This window comes from Zingiber officinale, chromosome 4B, assembly GCF_018446385.1.
Source record: "Zingiber officinale cultivar Zhangliang chromosome 4B, Zo_v1.1, whole genome shotgun sequence".
Lineage (NCBI taxonomy): Eukaryota > Viridiplantae > Streptophyta > Magnoliopsida > Zingiberales > Zingiberaceae > Zingiber > Zingiber officinale.
Window position 1 is genome coordinate 1,482,363 of NC_055993.1, and position 23,948 is coordinate 1,506,310.

At 35.8% G+C, this 23,948-nt stretch overlaps 3 protein-coding genes across 4 annotated transcripts; 2 read left to right on the forward strand and 1 right to left on the reverse strand.

The window, feature by feature from the left end:
• Nucleotides 1-3,536: 3,536 nt before the first annotated feature.
• Nucleotides 3,537-10,074, forward strand: LOC121974357 (peptidyl-prolyl cis-trans isomerase FKBP15-1-like). The gene is made up of 6 exons (XM_042525375.1): nt 3,537-3,707; nt 3,790-3,839; nt 4,915-4,977; nt 5,938-6,028; nt 9,434-9,538; nt 9,800-10,074. Exons 1-6 carry the CDS (start codon nt 3,656-3,658, stop codon nt 9,874-9,876), a joined length of 438 nt encoding a protein of 145 aa, XP_042381309.1. The 5' UTR covers nt 3,537-3,655; the 3' UTR covers nt 9,877-10,074.
• A 3,925-nt stretch (nt 10,075-13,999) lies between these two features.
• On the forward strand, nt 14,000-16,798 carry LOC121974358 (transcription factor bHLH78-like). 2 transcript variants are annotated; one of them, XM_042525377.1, is made up of 8 exons: nt 14,000-14,212; nt 14,528-15,177; nt 15,267-15,503; nt 15,600-15,665; nt 15,745-15,813; nt 15,909-15,980; nt 16,065-16,286; nt 16,372-16,798. In XM_042525377.1, exons 2-8 carry the CDS (start codon nt 14,569-14,571, stop codon nt 16,408-16,410), a joined length of 1,314 nt encoding a protein of 437 aa, XP_042381311.1. In that variant the 5' UTR covers nt 14,000-14,212; nt 14,528-14,568; the 3' UTR covers nt 16,411-16,798. The 2 variants fall into 2 exon arrangements, with proteins under 2 accessions (XP_042381311.1, XP_042381310.1); XM_042525376.1 differs by having other exon boundaries at nt 14,001-15,177.
• On the reverse strand, nt 16,539-20,058 carry LOC121974359 (transcription factor IBH1-like). Its single transcript, XM_042525379.1, has 2 exons — nt 19,479-20,058; nt 16,539-16,669 (listed from the first exon to the last, which is right to left on the reverse strand). The coding sequence occupies exons 1-2, from the start codon at nt 19,938-19,940 to the stop codon at nt 16,655-16,657; spliced, it is 477 nt and encodes a 158-aa protein (XP_042381313.1). The 5' UTR covers nt 19,941-20,058; the 3' UTR covers nt 16,539-16,654.
• Nucleotides 20,059-23,948: the final 3,890 nt, after the last annotated feature.

Here is a 23,948-nt window from a genome sequence, read left to right on the forward strand (position 1 = left end):
ATAACTTTTTTGTTTATTTTTTGCACTAACGCACACTTATATTTGATACTTATTATATCATATATTTTTTGTTGAATATTTTTTTTTCATAGGATTAATTGAAGAACCTGATTGTGTTACAATTAAATTGTATTACAATGGATGTTTGAAATCAAGTGGTACATGGGATGAATACATTGGTGGAAGTGTTGAATACTTTGACTTCGTTGATCTTGATAAGTTTGGAATGATTGAGTTGTGGGGATTTGCAGAGGATCTTGGGCTTAAAGACAAAGATTCTATTAAGTTTTGGCACAAAGTTGGAGGAAGATTTATAAATGGGAGATGTTTGGAAAGCGATTTAGATGTGTTGAATATTAAAAGTAATATTCCGAGAAACTACGAGGTTGAAATTTATATAGTATACTTGGATGCTTCGAGATGCGACCTTGGAGGCATCACAAATGTTAGCCATTGTCAGATAGATGGAACAAATGATGAAGATGATGATGTATTTTACGATAGTGAGTATGATCTTTCATAAGATGATAGGATGTTTGATAAGTTTGTGGACCATGACGTACAATCTCATAAAGGGAAACAGGTTTTTGATGAGAGGGAAATTATAAATAACTTGTCACATAGTTTGCAGGAAGATGACATTTGTGCAGATAGTGATGGTTTGGAGAGTCATAATGATTCTGATGAGGAGGATGAAGTTAAAAATTATCCAATTTGATTCGAAGAAGGAATCCAAAGACCCAAAATTAAGCCTTGGTTTGATTTTCAGCTCAAAAAAAGAAGCTAAATTTGCGATCGAAACTTATAATATCAAAAAGGGAAAGGCAATTAAGTTCACAAAGAATGATAATATTCGGTTGTGGGCTAATTGCAAACAAGATGATTGCCCATGGATGATTCACGTTGCCAAGATGAGTAACGATAGTTGTTGGCAAGTGAGAACTTTATCTAGGACGCACAATAATTGCTTTTGGAATTATACCAACAAGTCCATAAACTCAACTTGGTTAGCGAAGAAGTTTATGAAAAGATTTGCCACAAATCCTAAATTGGGAACCAAGGAGTTTAGGAAGGAGGTTTGTACGATGCTGAAGGCCAACATTTCGAGGAAAGCGGCTTACTTAGCCAAGAGGAATGCACTACAGTTGGTTCAAGGGATTGTCGAGGAGCAATTTAGTAGAATAAGGAATTATTGTGCTGAGTTGAAAAGATCCGATGAAGGGGCCACAGTCGTTTTGAAGTTGATAGAGAATGACCAAGGTCCAAGGTTCCAAAGATTGTACATTGGTATTGACGAATGCTTCTTAAAAGAAAAACATGGTGGGCAGTTGTTATCGGCTGTAGGGATAGACCCAAACAACAACATATTTCCGATATGCTATGCATTGGGTGAGCGTGAGACGAAGGATAGTTGGACATGGTTTCTACGGCTCTTAGATTCTGACATTGGTTTTGTTAATCAACATGCATGGACTTTTATGTCAGATAAGCAAAAGGGGTTGATCTCTGCAATTGAATTTTTGTTTCCTGATGCAGAACATAGATTTTGTGTTAGACACTTACATAACAACATGAAACATGATGGATTTAAGAGTCTAGCAGTTAAGATTGCTTTATGGGTTGCGACAAAGGCGACTAGGATTGAAGATTTTCGACAGCGAATGGAGGAGATCAAGAATATTGACCACAATGCATATGAATGGCTGGCAAAGAAGCCTGAAGATCAGTGGTCAAAATCACATTTCAGCACCATTCCAAAATCTGACATCTTGTTGAATAATATGTGTGAAAGCTTCAATAGTTGTATACTAGATGCTAGGGATAAGCCGATCATTGAGATGTTTGAGTCAATACGAAATCTTTTGATGAATAGATTTTTGTTGAATCGAGAGAAGGTTGAGAAATGGAAGAGCCAAATTTGTCCCAAGATTAAAGATCTGTTAGCGAAGATAAGTATGGATGTTGCTGCTTATTCCCCTATGAAATCAGATGAGATGCACTACCAGATAACGAGGTCAGATGATCATCTTGATCAGCATTCAGTTGACTTATCGACTAGGACTTGCAGTTGTAGAAAATGGGATTTGACAGGAATTCCTTGCAAGCACGTTGTATGCGCAATTTGGTGCAAAAAAGATAATCCAGAGGCATATGCCCATCACTGTTACTTGACCGAGACATATCGAAGGTGTTATGCATTGTCAATAATGGCTGTCAATGGACCAAATTTGTGGCTTGCTTGTGACTTGCCCCAACCTTTACAACCCTTTTACAAAGAAAAAATTGGAAGGCCAACGAAACTACAGAAAAGGGAACCAGATGAACCTCCTACATCTTCTAAAAAAAATGCAACTTCTCAAAAAAATACAGTAGCTCAAAATAATAAATTGAAAGGTGCAAAAAGATGCAACAAATGCAGGATCTGCGGTGGATCAGGACATAATCAAAGTACTTGCAAGGGAAATAATAATGTCCACCAATGGGGAGCAACGCTGCAAGAAGACAACTCACAACAAAGCAATGCTTTACCAGACGAAGCTCCAACGGATCTCAGAGACAATACATTGGCACCAAGCAAAAAGGAAAAACTACAAGTAATCTCAAATCAAAGCAAATCTATTACTTTTTTTTATGCTTTCTTATATTTTATTTGTATATATTCTTCTGTAATTATACAGGTGAGAAGACCACATCAAGTTGGGGTGTGTATTCAAGGGAGCTCATACTCAATATCCTCTATAAATGTAAGTTGCTTTAATTCTGTGATATTAGTTTTAATAGTTGTATAAATTATCAAATCAGTTTTTCATGTTTTCTAATTAATTATTCTGTCTTGACAATTATAGGTTAACCAGTCAATTAATATTCACAAACCTGCTTTTGTGAAAAACGGAACTAGCTTCACAATAGTCTCGAGACTGAGATCTTACACAGATGCTCGATGTAGAATGAGACCATCATTGTCTTCACCAGTAAATTATGTCTTGAAGGCTAACTCTTCTCACGAATCTATAAGCAATAAATAATTTTGTTTTCATGTAATAGTCTTTTGGGTGTTTTATCGTGACTTTCAATGTTATACATATCCATGGTTTGATCATGTAGTGGTACTATTATATGCATAGTCAATCCCATAGTCAATTGGATGTGTATTTGGGATTGATGTGATTTTTGAATGATGATTCTGATAATATTTTGAACATGCATATTATTTAAAATAATTCTAAGTTAAAATAGTGGATATAATTAAAAGAGATTCCATACAATCGTAGAATTGGATTTTAGATGAAGAAATCTGTGGCTTGTGCAAGTCATGTGCTCATTTTCCGTCTAATTTAACTTCCAAAATGACGGAAGAACTGATTTAGTCAAAAAAAAAAAAAAATAATAATAATAATAATAAAAATAAATAAATAAATAAATAAATAAATAAAAATAAAATAGCGTTTAGGACTAATTTAGCCTTTTCAAAATGTTTGGGAACCGGGCATTAGACATAACATTTAGGAGTAAATCAGGTCTTTTCCCTAGATACAACAAAGAAACCCTTGTCGTGGCCGGCTGATATATCGTATCAGGATCCCACGTATAATTCCAGATCTGGGCAGACAACGCGACGCAAGGCGCAAATTCAACGAGCGACGGGGGGACGGCGATGGCGAGGCTTCACCTCTATTTTGTGTTATCCGTTGCTTTGATAGTACTTGGTAATCATATATCTCTTAATTGTTTTTCCTCCGTCTTTGTGTGATCTTTAGCTTATCGCCTCATTCGTTTTTTCTTTCGCAGCTTCTGCTACGAAGACGGGCGACGTGACGGAACTCCAGATCGGGGTCAAGGTACTCTTTTCCTTTTGATTTCTTCATCTATTTTGTATATAGAAAAATATTTTCGCTATTCATCTCTTTTTTTTAATAAAAATCTTTGTAGTTTGGACCTGTTTTTTTAAAAAAAAAAAATTTTGTAGATTAAATATTGGGGCGGAAAAGTTTGAATCATTATAGATGGTGACTAACATCGTGCAATTTTTTTTTCCTGATAACACATGATAGGTTGAGTTAGAGAAATATCACTTTTTGATGAACGAGTTTTCTCCTGGCATTGAATTAAACGAAGTCAGGAAAGATGATGCGTCACTGAGCAATAGATTTTAGAAGTTGCCTAGGTTTTTTCCTTTACTTTTTTTGTGGAACATATACAGAATGATTTCAGAATAAGCACCTTGAAGCCCAATAGAAACTCTACAAGTGAAATGGATGATTTGTTTGGTTGAATAGATACTTGATCTTTTTTCCTCTTGTTCCAACTATAAACCTGCTATAGGTTGAAATGGATGATTTGTTTGGTTGAATAGATACTTGATCTTTTTCCCTCTTGTTCCAACTAGAGGACCTGCTGTAGGCCACACAAGTAGTTTGCTTGACCTTTTCCTATTTGTCCCTGTCAGCAATTTTATACAGAACTGGAAAAGGCCTTGTAAATATTTTGGAGTGTGTTAACGCTCCATATAGACTTGGAAGCTCCTTTCTATTTTTGGTTTACTCATGGTTATTGGTTGTTGGCAATATAATTGCTGCATAAATAACCAGATTTTGTTAGCGCTTTCTTATTCTCCACAATCTAGAGTTTCCTCTTTCAGGCCTTTATGTAACCAAATTGAAATTTGAAGATGAACTAAATCAATGATATTAGGTGTCTGAATCTCTTTCCTCCCATTGTTGGCAACTAGAATAATTGCTCAGTTCTCCAAGTTCTTCCTATGACAGAGCTTATTGTCTCATTTCTTTTATTCAATGCAACATATAGGGTGGCATGAAGATGCTAAACTGCTTAGACAGATAGCTTCATTGAAATAATTTTTTATAGTCTATATTTAACTTGGTTGACTTGACTTTTATCTTCTTGTGTTTGCAGTACAAACCAAAGTCTTGCACTATTCAAGCTCACAAAGGAGACAAAATTAAAGTCCACTATCGAGTAAGATGTGACAACATTGTGACTTATTCCACGATACCACTATAATGAATTGGATTAAATTTCGAGTTGACTATTTCCAATGTGCAGCTGAAATGAACATGATTTGCTAGTTTCTCTTCTTTTCTCATTTTGCATATTGTTTTCCTTTCTTTTAGTATCTCCAACTTCTACATCAGGATTTGGAAGTTGTTTCTGGTATTAAAAGCTATGTTGATTTCCCTAAGCAGTTTAATGAAATGATGTAATTGTTTACATGCAAGATAGATGTTACATGACTTCACTTAAACAAATTTGATTTTAATCCAAATGCTGGTGAGAATTAAACCTTCTAATACAAGTCGCCTCATGTTTCTAAAAAAATCATGGCAAAGAGAAAATAGAAGCAAATAAATTAGCATAAGTGAAGTTTGAATCACCTTCTCCATTGGTCATTCCGTCCCTATTCATCAACAAAAAGGCATGACTGACTCATAACAGTAGAGTTAGTTGACCTATCGTACAATCTAGCAATTGCATGTTATATTTGAATGGATAAAGAACATTTTTCTAATGGTAAAATACTCTCCCAACATATATGTAATCAAATATGTATTTTACATGTCAATAAATACCATAATGATCCTCATACCTTAAAGGTACCATACTACTCATTCCATTTCTTGTATCTGTTAATGTTGTTGAAACTTGAAACTATCTTTAAAAACTGTCAGGTGGCTTTGAATGATTCATTTCCAGATTTACTTTCTTTGTCTGGATTTGTATAATTTAAACATTTACTGGGTAAGCATAGGATTTCAAATTTTCTGAAAAATAAACGGAATTCTTGGCTTGGTGATTGAATCTGCAAGTGATTTCTAACTGCTAAATTAAGCTGCCCTTTTGCTATATTCGATTTGTGTTTATTTACTTCTTTTAATTTCGCTAAGAAAAATTTTCCCCTTTCTTTGGTATATGTTGCAGGGTTCACTTACAAGTGGTGAAGTGTTTGACTCCAGTTTTGAAAGAGGAGACCCAATTGAATTTGAACTTGGCAGTGGTCAGGTGATCAAGGGTATGCCACTTAATATTAACCACACCCTCCTTTCAAAGAGGCAATCAAGAAAATTTGAAAATGTTTTTAATGCATGATTCTCATGAGTAATGACAATGACATCTATCCTTAGATTTCATGAGATACCATTTTCTCCACCTAATCAAGGGAGCCATGAAAAATTGTGATTGGCTCAAGGCTATGCAACCCTCTTTTGTGGTTGCAACTTGTACTACTGAATTCTTTGAACTCATCGAATTGCAAGTCTAAGTCATGTAAACATGCTATGAAATATCTAAAGCTATCTTTGTCTCAAACACTAAATTATATGATAAACAACCTTTTTAGGTATTCGGTTGTGCTGGAATAGGATGTAAGATATAATTAAGTTATTGGACTTGATACCCATTATTTTTTTGTCAGTTTATATGAGATTTAAAGTTATTGGATGTGGTTTTCTGTGCATTTTTGTTTCCTTAGCATGTAAGCAGCAAGCACAGATCTCTTCTATTTAGATTCCAATATATGGTGTGTATTTTGTTGTAAATGTTAAGTGCTTAGCTTGTATATCAAGAAGTTTAGGGACTTATATGCAATGTGATAAACATATCTTATTATCTAATTAAAAGTTTAGGGCAAAGGGATTGATTGAGAAATCATCCCAAAAAACCATCCTTTTTCCTACTTGGTATGAGAGCTAATAAACAAAAGATTAGTTGTAAAAAAAAGAACATGCAAAACATGCGAGAGTTGCATAGATAAAACTAACATTTATGATACCTTTATTAGATTGAGGGAAAAATTGCCTTCAGCTATGCTCACTTTATATCTAGCTGAGCATATAATATATGGTAAAATAAATGAGGAATCAATTATTTGATTAGACGCACTTGAGTCAATAATACAAAAAGAAATAGAAGGGTTTCTATATGCAAGGAGTGAACAAATATGAGATAATTAATTGAGTCAAATGAAAATGATGCAGTGAAGAGGAATCTGGAGACTCTAAGCCTGTGGTAAATGATGAAGCTGCAATAGAGATTGAATTTAACTTTTGTATAACTTCATGAGAGTTTGCACCTCCTATGTTGACATTGGAGTAATCTCTTGCAAACTATCATTATGTTTGGACTTGTGAGCTTATTCAGAACCATGACCACCACATTGTCCTCACGCATGGTCCCCATTGCACCTAAAGTGACTACTTTGATCTTGTGCACCTACAATGTAATTTTCAGCAAGTGTTTGTGCATGACCATTATTTTTACAATAATCACATTTCCATTTCTCTCTTTTTACCATGAGGCTACACAACAATGCAGAACCTGAAGTATCTTCTGAATCAATCATAACTCTTTGACGTGTTAAACAATAAAACATAATTATTGAAGTGAAAGTGATGCATCACCTTTGCCAAGAATGTGAACTCTGGTAGGATCAAATTCTGAAATAAGACTGCTCAAAAAAGTTCACACATGTGTTATTTTTTAAAAGGCCATCGAAGATAATATAACATTTTTGCATGTATAATCTTCAATGGGCAATACAAATGAAACTCTACTTATCTCATAGGCTTGTGTTGAATTACCCTTCTGGGAATATGTTTGAGTCACTGCTTTTCCTATTTCTTTGGCTCTATCAAGAAAACTGAATCCTAAAGTCTGTTTAAGAATCAAGTCATAACAAGTGAGCTCTTTGCCTCCCACTAAATTCGTGCACTGTCTCCATCTTTTACCTTTTTTTTTTTATCTTGGGGAAGGTCCAATTAAATTGTGAACCTTAGCAAAAAGCCACATGTTATGAGATTAGATTAAATAGTTAGAAGATCTATCCGATATAAGTCTGAAAAATAGGATTCAGTAAGGTTGTGCTTGTTCCAGCATTACTTGTTGAGACACAAATCATCTGATTCGATCCTTGCTCCTAATTCGTATTTGTTCTTCCAGCCATTTCGTCTCCCTTCTTAATTAGCTAGATAAGTTTTCAATAGAAATATATATATATATATATATATATATATATATATATATATAAACTGCAAAATGACAGTACCTCAAACACTTTACTACATGAAAGAATTTTTATTTCCTGTTAATTCTCAGTGAGCATGGCATCATATGTCTCTTCTGGAGTAGAAAATCTGGTGTTCCTGGATTTTTCCGAAGGTTGTTTGTCCTGATCTTTTCAAAAGCAAACACTAGCAGCAACATAACAGCTTATTGGGAAAAGAGGATACTTGTTCAGTGCATCAAGAACAGCTTACTGGGAAAAGAGAATACTTGTTTTGCGTGTCAAGGCCTTTCGACATCCTCATTAGCAAATACTATCAGCAACGAATTTGGGCTGACATCAAGGCTATCTGCAAAATGACAGTACCCCAAACACTTTACTTGTTTTCACAAATTCAGCCGGATTGTGAAGATGCAGACAGGAGTCACCTCCTGTGTCTATCTACTTATGGTCACATGAGACTAGGAAGAGGTGTACTTTCTGGCGGCACTAGATGTGAAGGTGGCAAGTCGAAGACGTGGCCATCACTTGCCATTTCAGTTGAAGGAGCTGGTGAGGCCAGTTTGTGTGTCCAGAGACGAAGCCTCTGTTGATGAGACATTGGAGTTGGTTATCGTCAAGCAGTGGAAAGAATTGCTTTGATACCATGTAACATGTTGAGTTGGGGTGAAGTTAGGATACTTTTTCTCTAGTAGTCCACATGAACAAGTACGGTGATCGATTATATCTATATATTAGATGGTTGGCTCCCTCATGAATGATTAGTCACTTTGGGATGGAATGTTCTTCGCCCAAATTTATTGGTCCATTTCGAATTCAGAAATTTTGGTCAGATTAATGTCCATAATCTACTGAAATATCTCTTATTTATGCTCATTTATCAGTACTTATCTAGCTTCATAGCTACTTATTTTTTACTCTCCATTTTCATTCCAAATGTTTCAGACTTTAGTGTAATAAGTTCTCTTTTTTTTTTCTTTTTGTCACTTGAATGATCCTTGTTTATCTTATTATTCTTAGTTTTTGTTTTTGTTGAATCAGTTGATTATTTTGTGACAGCATTATTCTCAGGCTATTTCTGAATATTTGCTCTCCTATAATCATAATATTTCATAAGTAATGATATGAGTTCACTTTCATAATCTTGAGAGTTGAGATGCTTCGTCAGATAATAAATGTGGAAAGAAAAACCTAGTGAAACATGAAAAACAAGGTCCTGTGGATTTTTTGCGTTTGCATTCTTTTTAGTCACCTCTGAAATTATCTTGCTTCTGTTATCTGTAAGAAATTTGGTTATATCCTCATTATTTTGATTGCTTGATCTTGTCATCTTGTTTCTGACTTCTACGTAAACAGTTACTGGATGTGGCTATCCACATCAACCATCTCAAAACTGATGCTACTGGCCTTGTTCAGGATGGGACCAAGGGCTTTTGGGCATGTGTGTCGGTGAAAAGCGAAAACTAAAAATTCCCTCAAAACTTGGTTATGGTGCCCAAGGATCACCTCCAAAGATCCCAGGTTGGTTTAACTGTGTTAGATATTATAGATTTGATCCCATTTTTTTTTTAAAATGATGAAAGTCCCAACTAACACTGCTAAGAACATAGTCTGCCTTGGTGTTTAACCTGGGTTAACTAGGAACCTACATTAATCTGATCCCGTTGAACCAAAGAACATTTGTGACTGAATCAACATTTTAAATGATTGAGTAGAAAAATTAGTGACTGACTATTGTCTGGTTTTGAATTTTGATCACTGCTTTATACTGAAATCTTACAGGTGGAGCCACCCTAATCTTCGATACGGAGCTAGTCGCGGTCAATGGGAAGCCATCCGATGCTGAGAGCGAGTTGTAGGTGACTCGCAAGTAAGTTTTTTGCAAGCTCTTTAAAATGACATCTAGCTAATCGGCTGTGGTTCCTTGAATCTTTTTAAAATGCTATTTATGTAATAACTGTTTGCAGACAAAATTGTTTATTGATAACAGATTAAATTGAGTACAATCGGCTTCATGTAGTCTATCTTCAATTTTTCAAGTTAACTGGGTTTCACAATTTCTTTATAGCAACCAAATTAAGGTTATAGAAACAGTTCGTTCTTTCCTGTGTTTATTTTCTGATTTTATAGCATTTTCAGGCTTTGTTTTAGAATGGAATCATTGCCTCCTAATTTTTTTTTCTTTTTCAAACCGGATTATTTTCTTATACAAGAAAATGGATTGTATTTCCTGTCTAACACTATAAACTTTGTTAAATATTAATTTGTTTTGGTTAGGAGAGAAAATATAACATAAAATGGTAGTTTACCAAGTTTTATTAATAAGGTTAGGATTGCAGTATATGTAATCGTCTGACTAGTGCCTGACTAAGATAGATGGTCTTCTCTTTTAGTTTTTATCAATTAGGCTAAGTTTGGGCTACAGTAGGTCGGGCCAAATTAGAGATGGGGCCGATTTCGTGTGGGATAGTCCGAGTGCAAAAAGATGATTATATTCATTCCAGATATCTTTTATAGTCCATCTTTAAATTATATTAGGGAAGGGAAATCACAGGATCAATTATAGCTGACTGTCAAGTTGATTAGGAGGTGAGAGGAGTTTTTTTTTTTGAGGGTATGTATTCATCAGAAATTGATTCTCTATCTCATTGTAGTAAATTTGTTATCCTCTAGTCAACTGAGCATCCCGTAAGGACTAGTCTGAGTTACTTCATGGTTTGACTCAAAGTGGGATTGAAGTTGGATAGTTGTTTTATGATTTCCTATTGCCACATGTGCCATCGCATTGTCTTCTATCCGGATTATATCGCCGAGTAAAGTTGTCTAACGGGTCAATCCATCAAAAACTCAGTGAGGCAAGCTAGCCTATCAAAAACTCATTTGACGCGTTAGAAAATCTAACGCGAGATGGATTGCATATCAGCTTATGATTTCATCCCCCTCCTCCCTCTCTCTATATATATGAATTACGGATTAGGTGGGTCAATCCACGAATCTATTAAATTGGCCTATCACGGATTGATCCGTTTAGATCCGTAACCCCTGTTAAATTATTTTACGAGTGAGTGCCCTTAGAAAAATTAATAATAGATTTATTATAATAAGATAGAGATAAATTTTGATCGGCACGTATCTAAGGAAAAAAAAAACTCTTTTTATTCGTTAATCACTGGTCGATTATATAATAATTTGATAATTTACTTTCTTTTCTATAATCGGCATGGACGTAGGAGGTAAACGTACTCCGCTGCAACAAAATGCTCAGAGAAATCAAACATGCATTTTCGTGTTAGTTAATGCTCGTCACATCAGTGATAAATCTGTATTAGTTAAAAAGGATAATGCAAGATGGTGGTTGCCAAGTTAGGGCCTTAAAGGTTTGCCCTAATGTTAATGTTATACTTTTAAAGTCTGGTAACACGTTTTCTTTTTATGGTCCAAAAATTTAAAATAAAACAAAACAAAATAAAATCTGTTTCATCGATTTCCACCCAATTTGATCAAGATGGGGCCATTATTGACTTCAAATAAAAAAAAAACAAAATATATCATAGAGTTTGATTTATGAAAGAATTAAGAAGTCGAGGTGGAGTGGGCTAGCACTCCATCCTCCTACGCCAGGTTCATTAATTAATTAACTAATTAATATTTGCATGGCTGTTAGTTAGATCTTGACTATACGCAATTTTAATTAATTAATTAATGGTTAATTAATCAATCAATTCATACTATTTGAATTTGAACTGATGCCTTTGTTAATAGTCTTGAAAAGGGTTGAAGTAAGGACTCATTTTATATCATGAAGATCTTAGGATCCCTTTGCGTAATGTAACTTATTATAGGGTGATAAAAGATAGAGTACATTTTTCACGTAAAAAAATAATAATTTCAGTTAATATCATTGACTATATCTGGAGTGATTGACTTGATCTCATATAAGTTTTTCATCGATTACTAGGGTAAATCGAGAAGCGCGCATAGAGATCACTCCAGAAGCCCAACATTTTTTGATTACACTAACCATTTGGAGGAAAAATTTCAGTAAATACGTCGTAGCTGGGGTTCGAATCACGGGTACATGGGTGATAATTTGAATGTCCTACCGCGACACCATAACCCCGGGAACACATTATTCACGTCTAAAAGTGATTAACCAGGTTAGGTAACGTCGAGCCTGGGATGAGCGACTTGGTCCCACGAAAATTTTCCACCGATCATCAGGGTAAATTGGGAAGCGCTCACAGCGGGCAGCCCAGGAGCCCAACATCCTTTAGTTGCGTGCTCCATTTGGAGGAAAAATTCCTGTAAATTCTCCATAGCTGGGGTTCGAACCGCAGGTGTCTAGGTGACAACCTGGATGTCCTACCGTTGCACCATAGTCTCGGGGCAAAAATGATAATATCAGTTAGTCTCATTGTATATCTGTGAGGTCACTGGCTCGACCCCACGGAAGTTTCCCACCGTTCACCGGGATAAATCAGGAAGCGCATGCGACGACCAACCTAGAAGTCCAGTATCTTTTAGTTACACCCCTTATTTGGAAGAATTTTTTTTATAAATACGTCATAACTAAAATTCGAATCACAGATATCTACATAACAATTTCAATATCCTACTACGACACCACAATCCCGAAGATAATTATTCACGTCAAGAACCATTATTCGGTGGGATAGAACGGTCTATAATTAATTAGTTCACAGAATAGGATACCGGTTTAAAAAAAAGGTTCGAGATGTAATAATATAAGAAATAATAAGACGGCGTGGGGACAAAGTTAAGAAAGAAAAATATTTGGTCGAGAGGGATAGCACCGAAATCAACGGGCCGGGGAATAATGGGAGGAGGATTCATTGCACTAATTGCCGCTGAACCCGACAAGAACCCGGTTCACTGTAATCGATGACAACGAAAATATAAATAATTTAATTGACTACGCCGAGCAATGATTGACCTAACAACCCAACCCAAATCGCTTCCTTTTAACATTAAACCCCCTCAAAATTGTTATAATATCCAAACCCTCCATTTACCTCTTGTTAAAATTTAACTCATGATTTTAAAATTATCGTTGCACTAAGTTTTTTTTTCTAGATTATTTTTATAAAATACTATTTATTAAATAAAAAAAAATTGATCAGAGCTAGTGACCACAATAGTAGCTTCTAGTCGTAAAATCATGATTAAGCTAATTGTAGCTAAAACGGTGATCATCCTAATAGCCATGCTAATTACAACATATAGTGACAAATTATGACTAGGTTGACTAGGCCAAGATGATGATGACCCATGGTCACACGGTTAGATCGTGACCGACCTCCTAACTACGATTGGCCATCGTGATTTGTAATTTGGCTGTGACCAACGATCATAACTGGCCGTTGCAACCAAGGGCCATAGTTAACGCGACAAAATTAGTTGCGACCTAAGAGTATTTTAAGAATGAAATGTGTCTTTTGATAAATATAATAGGTAGATTAGTTGTTTAAATTTTTGTTTGTTAAATTGTAAAGTCTCAACATGGACCCTAAAGCCTTAATCATTGAGGTTTAATCATGTTAATCCTTTTTTCAATTCGTTGAGTTCCCAACTAAAAGTTGTCATTGGCATAAAAAAAAAAATTAGCCTTGATTAGGAGTAGTTAATAGCTGTAATTCAACATGAATTATGCAGATAATTCAACAAAATTATAATATTAAATTCATTTAAAAATTAACTGGATGAAGAGAAATTGTGAAAATAACTAAAGAACAAGAAAACAAGCAAATAAATAAATAAATAATTATCCAACTTAATTAAACAATCAAGTTAAAAAAAATCAAGGAATGCATAACCACTTGAAATATAATAAACACCCTCTTGTTGATTTTTTTCTCGAACAGATTTTTTTTAAAAAAAAAATTATTGTATATAAATTTAAAAAATAGATATAAATTTTATTTTAAGATAATTTTTTTTAAAAAAAACAATCTGAACGGAACAGACTTTCCTTCTTCGACTCGTTCCCTGTCTTCCTTTTTCGGAGTTTCCTCTCCCGACACTGGACTCTGCCTTTTTCTCATTCTTATCCTCTTCATCTTTTGGGGCACAAGAACTTGATCATGAGCTTGACATCCATCCATGGCGGACGGGTTGGCGATTGGCATCTTTGAGAGCATCCCCCCTTGTTTCATCTCCAAATAATGGCACCATAAAGTAAGGGTCATCAACAGTTCGTTTTTTTTTTTTTTTTTTTTCCTCCACCTTCCCTCACTTCTCCCATTCAGAAATCCTTCTTTTCTGCCCTTTCCTTTCCATTCACTCTGCCCTTCGCTTTTACACCACCTACCTTCCATTTTCTTCTCGCTGCCCTCCCAAAGCTGCTTCCTTTTGCTGCGCTTCCTCTTCCTTGTCGCTTTGGATCCCTCCCTTTGCTTTACAAAAAGCAGAGGTTTTTCACCGCTCTGTAGTGGGTTCGCTCGCTTTAGCTGCGGATTTTCAGCTGAATTGGGAAGGTCTTCTTGTTTTTAGCGATTTTCTACTGGAAAGGAGGGATCTTTACCTCGCCAGCGATGTATTGCGGCCAGCCGGATCAGCTGCTCGATCTGAACTGGAACCAGGGGATGGGTCCGAGCGGTCATCTTGAGTCGTCGCTGAGCTCCGTTGCGGCGTCGAGCTTCCCGGCGGCCGCCGACGGCATGGCCTTCCACAAGCTTATGGGAGGATTGTTACCCAACGTCGGCAACTCTGGTGAATCTCGCCCGATAGGTGTTCGACTTAATTCCCCAAACAAACTCCATCCGTACATGCCGAAGGCCAGCGATTGCCTTCCGTTGTCCGGAATTCCGATGATGCCGGCTTCCCATTTGGACCAGTTCTCTGGCCGGACTTACGGTCACCTTGCGGCTCAACTTGGGATTCTCGATGCTGAAAGGCTGTCGAGGGTGTCAACGCTCCAAATTGGGCTGCCGGAGGGCAGAAAGGAGACGTCCGCGGTGGGCGGATTGCGGGTCGACATAAATAACGCCGAACTGTTGAGTGGAAGAGAGGAATATTCTGCGTCTAATCCAGCTGCCAGTGGAGAACTAAGCTTAGGAGGCCCTTCAAAGAAACGGAAGGCACCTCCGAGGGACAAGGTGAAGGCGACTGGTATTGCCAATTCTGCTATAGATCCTCCCACTGTAAGTCTCTCTTTCTTTTATTGATTTTAGTTCAGTAAGTTGCGGGATAAACCAGAAAGAAAGAAAGATGCAATTTTGTATAATTCCAGGCGACTGAGGAAGAAGATCCCAGTTCCAAGAGATGTCGATCCACAGAGAAGAATGGAACAGAGACTGATGCAGTTAAGCCAAAGGAAGAGCAGAACGATGGTTGCAGCAGCAACAAAACTAATGGTCACAAACAAGGCAACGATAATTCTTCCAAGTCCGGGGAGCCCCCCAAGGACTACATCCATGTCAGGGCAAGAAGAGGCCAAGCAACAGACAGCCATAGCCTTGCTGAGAGGGTACGAATTTTTCAGTCTTTAATGTCAATAGACATCGAATTATTGTTAGTCTTTGTGCACTTTAGTCTTCATTGATGTTGTATATGTTTTCATTAGGTGAGGAGAGAAAAAATAAGCCAGAGGATGAAGTTACTGCAAGATCTGGTTCCTGGCTGCAATAAGGTATCAAAATAATATGATCATTTTAGTTGAAATCTTGAAGAACTTTTCAGTTCTTAGGGACTCGGTCTTATTCGTGTAGGTAACCGGAAAGGCTGTCATGCTTGATGAGATCATAAACTATGTTCAGTCGTTGCAACACCAAGTTGAGGTAGTGTTTTCATATAGAAAGTTAGCTATGTTTGATGGAAGAATCCTTTAAAATGTCCACCACCTGAAGTCTCTGCTATTTTACATGTTCTGTAGTTCCTATCTATGAAGCTAGCCACTGTAAATCCACAATCAGATTTCAATTTCGAAGCTCTCATTCCCAAGGATGTAAGTTACAAATATTCCAGCTACTTCTACTGGTTCATATGCTAACCTTGAGTTAATGCTCGACGAAAAATTCTTAAAATTCAGATGCATCAGACTTGTGGACCTATGCCGAATTCGGTTTACTCATTAGAGACTTCAGAGGTAACAGCACCATACATTCACCAGCCTCAACAAGGAACTTCCCTCCTCCACTCTGTCTTGCCTAATGACATAGAGATCCAGAACTCATTAAACATGCTGGAACCGACATTTCATCGAACCGCACGTCAGCCTTTCATTTCTGGATTCGATACTACATCTTCTCAGGTAAACATAAACTCCGTTTCACACGATATCTTATATTGCAAAACTTCATTAGCTCTTCTGACATGAATGGTTATCGAAATTTCAGCTAGGTGCCTTTTGGGAGGATGATCTAGAGCACAATTAGGAGAATTCCATCTTCCCATGAGCTTCAGTTTGTGCAGTATTTGAAGCTGCTATTGCTATAATGGCTTAGAAATCTTTGCAACGCACTGCCGGCTAACAAGCTCGCACGAATCACTCAGATCTGATCATCGAGCCGAAGTGCTTTTGCACGTAGGGACACTCGAGGAGAAACTAGTGCAAGAAGCTTTGCAACGCGAACATTATTCTTGCCTGAGAATACTGCCTGCTTATTCTTATCTTGATTATTATCTGATGTAATTCTGCAATCATTAGAAAGGTTATTGATGATTCATTCAGCTTATAACCAAATTGTAGTATTCCTTGTTCAAAATATTCTCTTAAGTTTCAGTGGCAAAGCAAAGTTTATCCCTATTTTCAAGTTGAAGTTAGCTATTTGATTGCTTTTAACTTTCTCTAAATTGCAAACTGAAGTTGCATTGAGTCTGAAGCTAACCATGCAATCCTTTTATCAATGTCTACATATCAAGTTGTTTGATGAAATAGTTTAATCGACTGAAATTAGAAAAAAAATATAAATTATTTATTTTAAAATATAAGAAAGGTAAGTCAAAATAGGTGCAAGCTAAATTATAAACGAATTTATGGTTAAATTTTACTTCTGGAAAGGAGAAAGAATCAATACTCTACATAAATTGTCTAGAAAATTTTAGTAGTCAAAATTTAATTTTAAAAGCAGAGGAAAAGCATATTGGTAAATTACTTGTGCCTACTAACACTATTTTTTTTTTTTTTGCCTGTTTTAAAATGTAATTGATTCATAAATTATTTGTACCTTAAAATTAATTTTTTTTTAACTCTTATAAACTTATAAAAGCCGATATTTTTCTCAATTCTCATGAATCTAATTGTAGAAATAACCTGTGTCTTAATAGTGAAGGATATTCTAGGATCATATCTTTTGATAAATTTCAATCAATGAGAGTATATTTGATAAATTGCCTAAGATTTTTTAAACACCCCTCACTGTCAACTCTATTGAGTAATTGCCCTCTTTTGGTCGTGTGCAAGTATGACAAGAAGGAGGAGGACTTGAAAGTGTAGAAGATAAGCACAGTGATGAGGTCCATTGAGCCATAGAAGATAAGCTCAAATCATGCCATAAAAGCAAACCATGATGCCTGGATTTGGACCCCAAGCAATCAGAAACATGGACAGCCACAATCCATGTCAAATACTGTGGCAAGGTTGGAACCACACTTTTTTTTTTTTCTCTGAATATACTTCAAGATTTCATTGTATATTCAGAATTATGAGTTATATATTTTTCCTATTTGATTGAGCAAAGTAACTCAATGGTGCTATTTCTGTCTGATTCAAGCCCTTAGAAAAATAATAAAAGAATTAGAAATTTAAATTTCAAATGGGATGAATATTTTTAAGGTCGACTTTTGAATGTGCATTCAAATTTATTCAACATATATATATATATATATATACACGGGTATTCTCGGGTTTGAGTTGGCCCGTTCCTAAGTTGGGCCGAATGTACAGGTTGAAAATGGGCCTAGGAATGAGAATTGCATGGCACTGTGCAGGCTGGGCCATGGAAATGCATGGGTGCCCATTTTGTGTTAGTTTTTGATGGGAAGATCAATGGAAAACAAAAGACACATTATTCACGAATTGGTACTCGGATGGTAAAATTATAATACAAGAGTAAAGTTTGAATCCTCTAGAGTTCATTCCGTTAGATATGAGGTCACTCAGTACCATGATTTACCATCCTTTCACAGCCTTGGGATGGACCGTGCAGAGACGCTTAGAGGTGAGCGTTATCACCCGTTATCACCCCTTACAACACATACAAAACAAGTTCAAAGTTTGAATAAGCTTCCAAGGTATGGGCCAAGAACACCCGCAAAAACTGCTTAAATATATAGGTCAAAAATTTGTTCCGGATGTAATGTAATAGGAGCAAAAAATCACCAAATAAGATGGATCATGAGATTTTAAATATTGGAACTAGGGTTTGGTAAAATCCCTATAGTCTAATACCAGATCTTTGTCGGGGTTTTTCTCATTGATTTTTTTTTGTGTGAAAAATTTCTTATAAATTATAGCAAGCATCTATGCAGATACCAACTACGTCAACAAGAAGTTCCAAATAAGATTCCTCTTTTATAATACCCTCAAATATTTGTTAGAATCTTCCTTCTTGCCTCCAATGATAGGTCAGCATTGTCGTCAACATGTCGGAGAATCATACCGCTATCGACCGACAACCGGTCAAAGTATGGCCAGCTACTTGTGTCACCGTGAATAAGTTAAGGAAGAAGGTGATGAAGGAGGAAAAATAAGCCGATGAGGTAGGTAGTGCAACACTAGATAGCTCAACCATAACAATGCACCTATCTTTGTTTTTAATTTATTACAAGGAATTATCTAATGAGTAACTACTAATTAGGGATCATATTAATTGTGAGAGAAAAAGAAATTCACCAAAAAATCCATAAACTAATTCATTCATTTAAACTAATCATAATCATAGATTAATATAAATCAGTTATTCAGAGAAAAAAGGAGTATATAAAATAAATTAATTGGAATTCCAATTTACTTTCCAATAAAATTCAGATTCACCAATGCTTAAAAAAAACAATTCTCAAATAAAGTCACTAAAAACTGTTAATTCACATGCATATATACCCACCTAATCCTTAATTAACAACCAAAACTTTCATAAATTAAATCAATTGATTAACAAGTCTAGCTTCAATTCATTCTTCTACTTAATTATCCTCAACATTTCCTTGTTAGAAATCACTCAAGAACATACTTATGATAACTAATAAATTAATTCACATAATATTTTAAGTTAACATTACTTGTATATATAACTAAAACATTCATACATGTATAATTAATTACATAGCTAGGGAAGTTAAACCTGTTCTTCCTCGTTCATATTCACTGCATGGAACCCTAATCGCCTGCATGTTTCTAGCAAAGCTTAAAACCCTAATTTCGATCTCCTGGATCGATTTCTGATCTCTTATTGACCGAATGAACATGAGACTCAAAATCCACAATGCTCTGCATGAGCCTTACCTGCATGACCAGGCACTTCACGTAGTCAGCCGCCTCTTCAAGCAGCCTGCAGTACTCCATGCCAGCTCCCCCCGGCACCACCCGCCGGAGCGCGACCTCCAACCGATCTCCACCGACGGGTCTGCGCCTTCGACTTATCACCGCCGGCCTCGGGAGGTCACGACGGGGAGGACCGCGCCGACGACGGGGAGGACCGCGCCGACGGCGGACGAGTTTACGGAGCAAGGCGCGACTCCAAGCCCGACGGGGGCCGGCCGAGTACACCATGCAGGAGCAAGCGGCACGTCGGATCCTGTAGGCTCGGGAGGAGGGCGACGAAGAGGCCGTGTGCCGGACGAGGGAGAGGACGCGGAGGAAGCGGATGGCCACCGAGGACTTGGAAGGATGTGGAGTGAGAATATTAGGGTTAGGGTTCCCTAATGAACTAGTACTCTTGGCATCCATGATATCAATTACACCCATATATAGAGAGAGAGGAACAAGGTCAATCAAGAAAAAGCTATAGGAGGAGGAAGATGGAAAGGAGAGCTAAGGTTAAGTAGTGAATAAGAAGGAAAGAGGGAGGAAGAAACTAATTAGGTTGGTTTGTCACATTAAGTGCATGACATGATGCCTAATTCGGATAGAATATCATGCGCTTACCATATATGCCAAGGGTGGATTTGTATTTATTATAAGTAGAGGGTGTGAAGGATAGGAAAAGTGGAAAAGGACATAGCGTGATAGGCGCGGAACCAAATGAGATTTTTGATGATCGATTTGACTGATCAAAGATGGATGATGGATCGAGCGTGGACGTTGGGTTTGCCTTCATTTTCAATTGATATGAAGGCCAATGAGTTCTATCGAGTTCAATTGGCTTTGATGGTGGACGAGCAAGGATTTCAAGATGAACACTAGCTCAACCAAACTAAAATCAAAATTAAAATCAAAATAGTTTACTTAATGTTTCGGTCCTACGAATTCAACCGATAGCCTAGCGACACGAAGATTATATGCCCCGAATGTCATTATCGATAACCTAGATGAATACTTAGGACAAGGACTAATATCAAGGAATAGGATTCTAATATTTAAGAATTTAGAAGTCGTTTGCACATCGCGGTCATGCCTCTCGTCTCTCTCTATAGATTGGGGGCAAAAGTTGATGAAGTGGGACCGAGAAGGGCGAACCACCACATGGTGGCACATGGTTCACATGACCCATAAGGTGGGCCAATTGACCGGATTTATTTTGATGGGAACAATGTCTTCTTGGGACATTAATGCTCGCTTGAAGATTATCCAGGTTGGTCTCACGTCCAACTTCAATCGATTGGCGGATTATATTGAAATATGAGGCCTCAACCCAACTGTTACTACTTCAATTGGGTTGGTTCACCGGTTCATGTCACGGCCGATTAAATCGGGTCACCAACCATTTGTGGCTTCTCTCCAATGGAGTGATTCAAGGAAAGAATAAGGATCTATTTGACAAAATTTTATTAAGGTCTAATTGTCGGATTAATTAATTGTTGATATTATTTTTTGGGGTCTTGGAGATTGGTTACTTCATGGTGGATTGGGACGTGGATGGGATGGGTTTTCGAAGTTTGTGCACAAATGTGGGTGATTGGCTTAAATTGCAAATATAGGAAAAATGTTTTTATTTTTTAATTGTAACTTTTTTTAATAAATAAATAAATCACAATCCTTTTTTATTTTGGACATTTTATATTTTTATACTTGAACTATGTGGATATGTTATATATATTAGCAATTGTGTGGATATGTTATATTATGTGCATTGCGTGAGTAGAGGGAAGAAGAATTAGATCATAGAAAATAGTTATAATTTTTTAGTATTGTTTCTATTTTTATTTTTTTTAGTAGGACAAGGCTTTAATATTTTTATAATTTTATACCCCTCTTAGGGTTCTTATAAAAAATTATGGTGAGACAACTACCCTACCAAAGCTATAAGTGGCTCCGCCTAGTTGCACATGTAATATAATATATAGACACATGTAGGTAACAGACTCTCCTTCATCCTTCATAAAAAATTAATTTAATTCTTTATATCATATATTAAACTGATAAAAAAATAATATATTTAATTTTAGCTACAATGCTGATATAAAACTGAAAAGAATAAATATTATACTTAACTTTAATTAGCTAAAAGACCGTCCATATATTGGGTAAGGTGCATCAGACCCATGCAATAATGTATATGTCATGAATTTTTCCTTATAAAAAATTAATTTAATATCATACTTGATTTTAGTCAAAAAAATTAAAAAAAATTGAAAAAAGTATGTTTTCTAACATCGCAAGCTAAGGTATTTATAAAATTTTCTCTTCTCATAGTATTGTCAATTCTATGATATGAGAATAAAGAGAAGTCTAGATTTTTAATTGATTAATGAAAAAATTCTCAATAATACGTGCAACTGAGTTTCGAACTCTGGATCCTTGATTGATTAATAGACAAATTATATATATATGTATATATAAATATTTTAAATCAAATATAATAATTTCTATTATTGCTTTGGACACTTTTCTTTGTAGGCACATATTGAACTTTTTTTGGTTTCTTGTCTAAACTATTTTCTACCTGCTTATTCTTAGGTAAAGCAGTTCTAACATTAAATGACTTGTAATTGTCCTTAAATTTTTCATACTTTTTATTTTCATGATAAATATCATTAAAATGATAAAAGTCATTTCTACCATGTTTTTTTATCATTATTTAAACAAGTACCATTAACTAATGGTACCTTAGTTTTGCCCTTGGAAGCTCCCCCTTTATTTGAACTTCCTTTCTTGTTAAACTTTTTCTTTGGACATTAATTCCGGTAATACCCCTTATTATTTCATATGAAGCACACAATGCGCTCTTTGCCTTTGCATATCACGGGTAAGGTCTCCTTTGGCTTTTCCTTGCCCTTGGGTGCCACTTGAGCCTTCTTCTTGGTAAATTTTGGACACTTACTCTTGTAGTATTCATTCTCCCTACACTTAAAGCATATGATATGATTTTTATTTTTACAAATTAAAATTGTTATACCTTTGCTTGTGGAGGAGGCACATGATTCTTCATTTGATCCGAATGTAGAAACCTCTTCTTGTTCTAGTGTCAACGAACCATGCTCCCCTCAATCCTTGAGGTGGATGACTCTTTGATTTCGTCCTTGAATGTTGAGCATCTCTCAACCTCTGAAATCTCTTGTTCTTGATCTAATGAGTTTCCCTTTTTGAATTTTTCTTCACTTTGCATCGATGTTGGATCTTCATGAAGCTTCGCCAACTTACTCCATAGCTCCTTGACATTTTGATATTCTCCGATTTTGCACAAGATGGCGATTGAAAATAAACTAATCAATAATTTAGTTACCTTATTATCTGTCTCACATCTCTTGATTTGATCCTCAGTCTATTTCTTTTTCTTAAGGTGCTTCCCATTTTCATCAATTGGAGTTTGAAATCCCTTCATTAAAGCAAACCCTTGCTCTATGTCCATCCTGAAGAAATTTTTTACTCTTGATTTCTAAATATTGAAGCTTCCAATTTTGAATGGTGGAGGTGCTCAGATATCGTATTTGAATCCATCTTGAGAATCCATTTTTAAACTTGAGCTTCTTGAATGATAATTTCTTGACTCATTGAAATTAGGGCTTCAAGCTTCAATGTCTTCTTCTTTCTCTAGCTCGTTGCTCTTCTGATGATTAGTCAAAGAAGAGTTGTCTCACTCTGATACCACTTGCTGTGTCCAAAAGGAATTCATATATCCCCACAATGACATGATATTGTCCATTTTGGGCCTAAGTTCTCATGGTTTTATTTTTAAGCTCTACCCAAAAGTCCTCATACCAATGGAGATATCTTACGTCCTTTTAAATATATGATTTTTTTCATATCTTTCCAATATAGAACTTTGATTGTATCCTCAATAAAATTTTATAAAAATATATATTATTAATTTATGAGAAAAGTTAAAAATGTTAGCACACACTTTTGTCTATCGGTTGCTTTAAAGAATTGGTTAAGAAGATCATGATATTGAAAGAATTATGATGACTTGCGAATCTCCAACACAAACTCAAGATCCAAAAAGTTTTTGGTAATGATTTTAATCTATACACACACAAAATATATATATATATATATATAAAATGTTTGCATGTTTAATTATAAGAGAATTTGTAAAATTCTTATAATTAAACTTGATCATTAGCTTGATCTAAACAAAATTATTTTGTTGTGAAAAATTATTAAAAGTTGTTTAATCTAATTTTTCATATCTTCTGTTGCGCATCGAACATTAAATTCCAACAGTAAAGACCTAGTTGGAAACTAGATAGTAGAAGTCTAATGAGACTAGACAATAAAGACTTTGTTGGGGCAATTTTCCTAGGTCAAGTTTGACCAGTTTGACTAAGCTTGAGTTGAGTCAAGCTTGAGTCAGAGTTTGAGTTTTGATGTTTG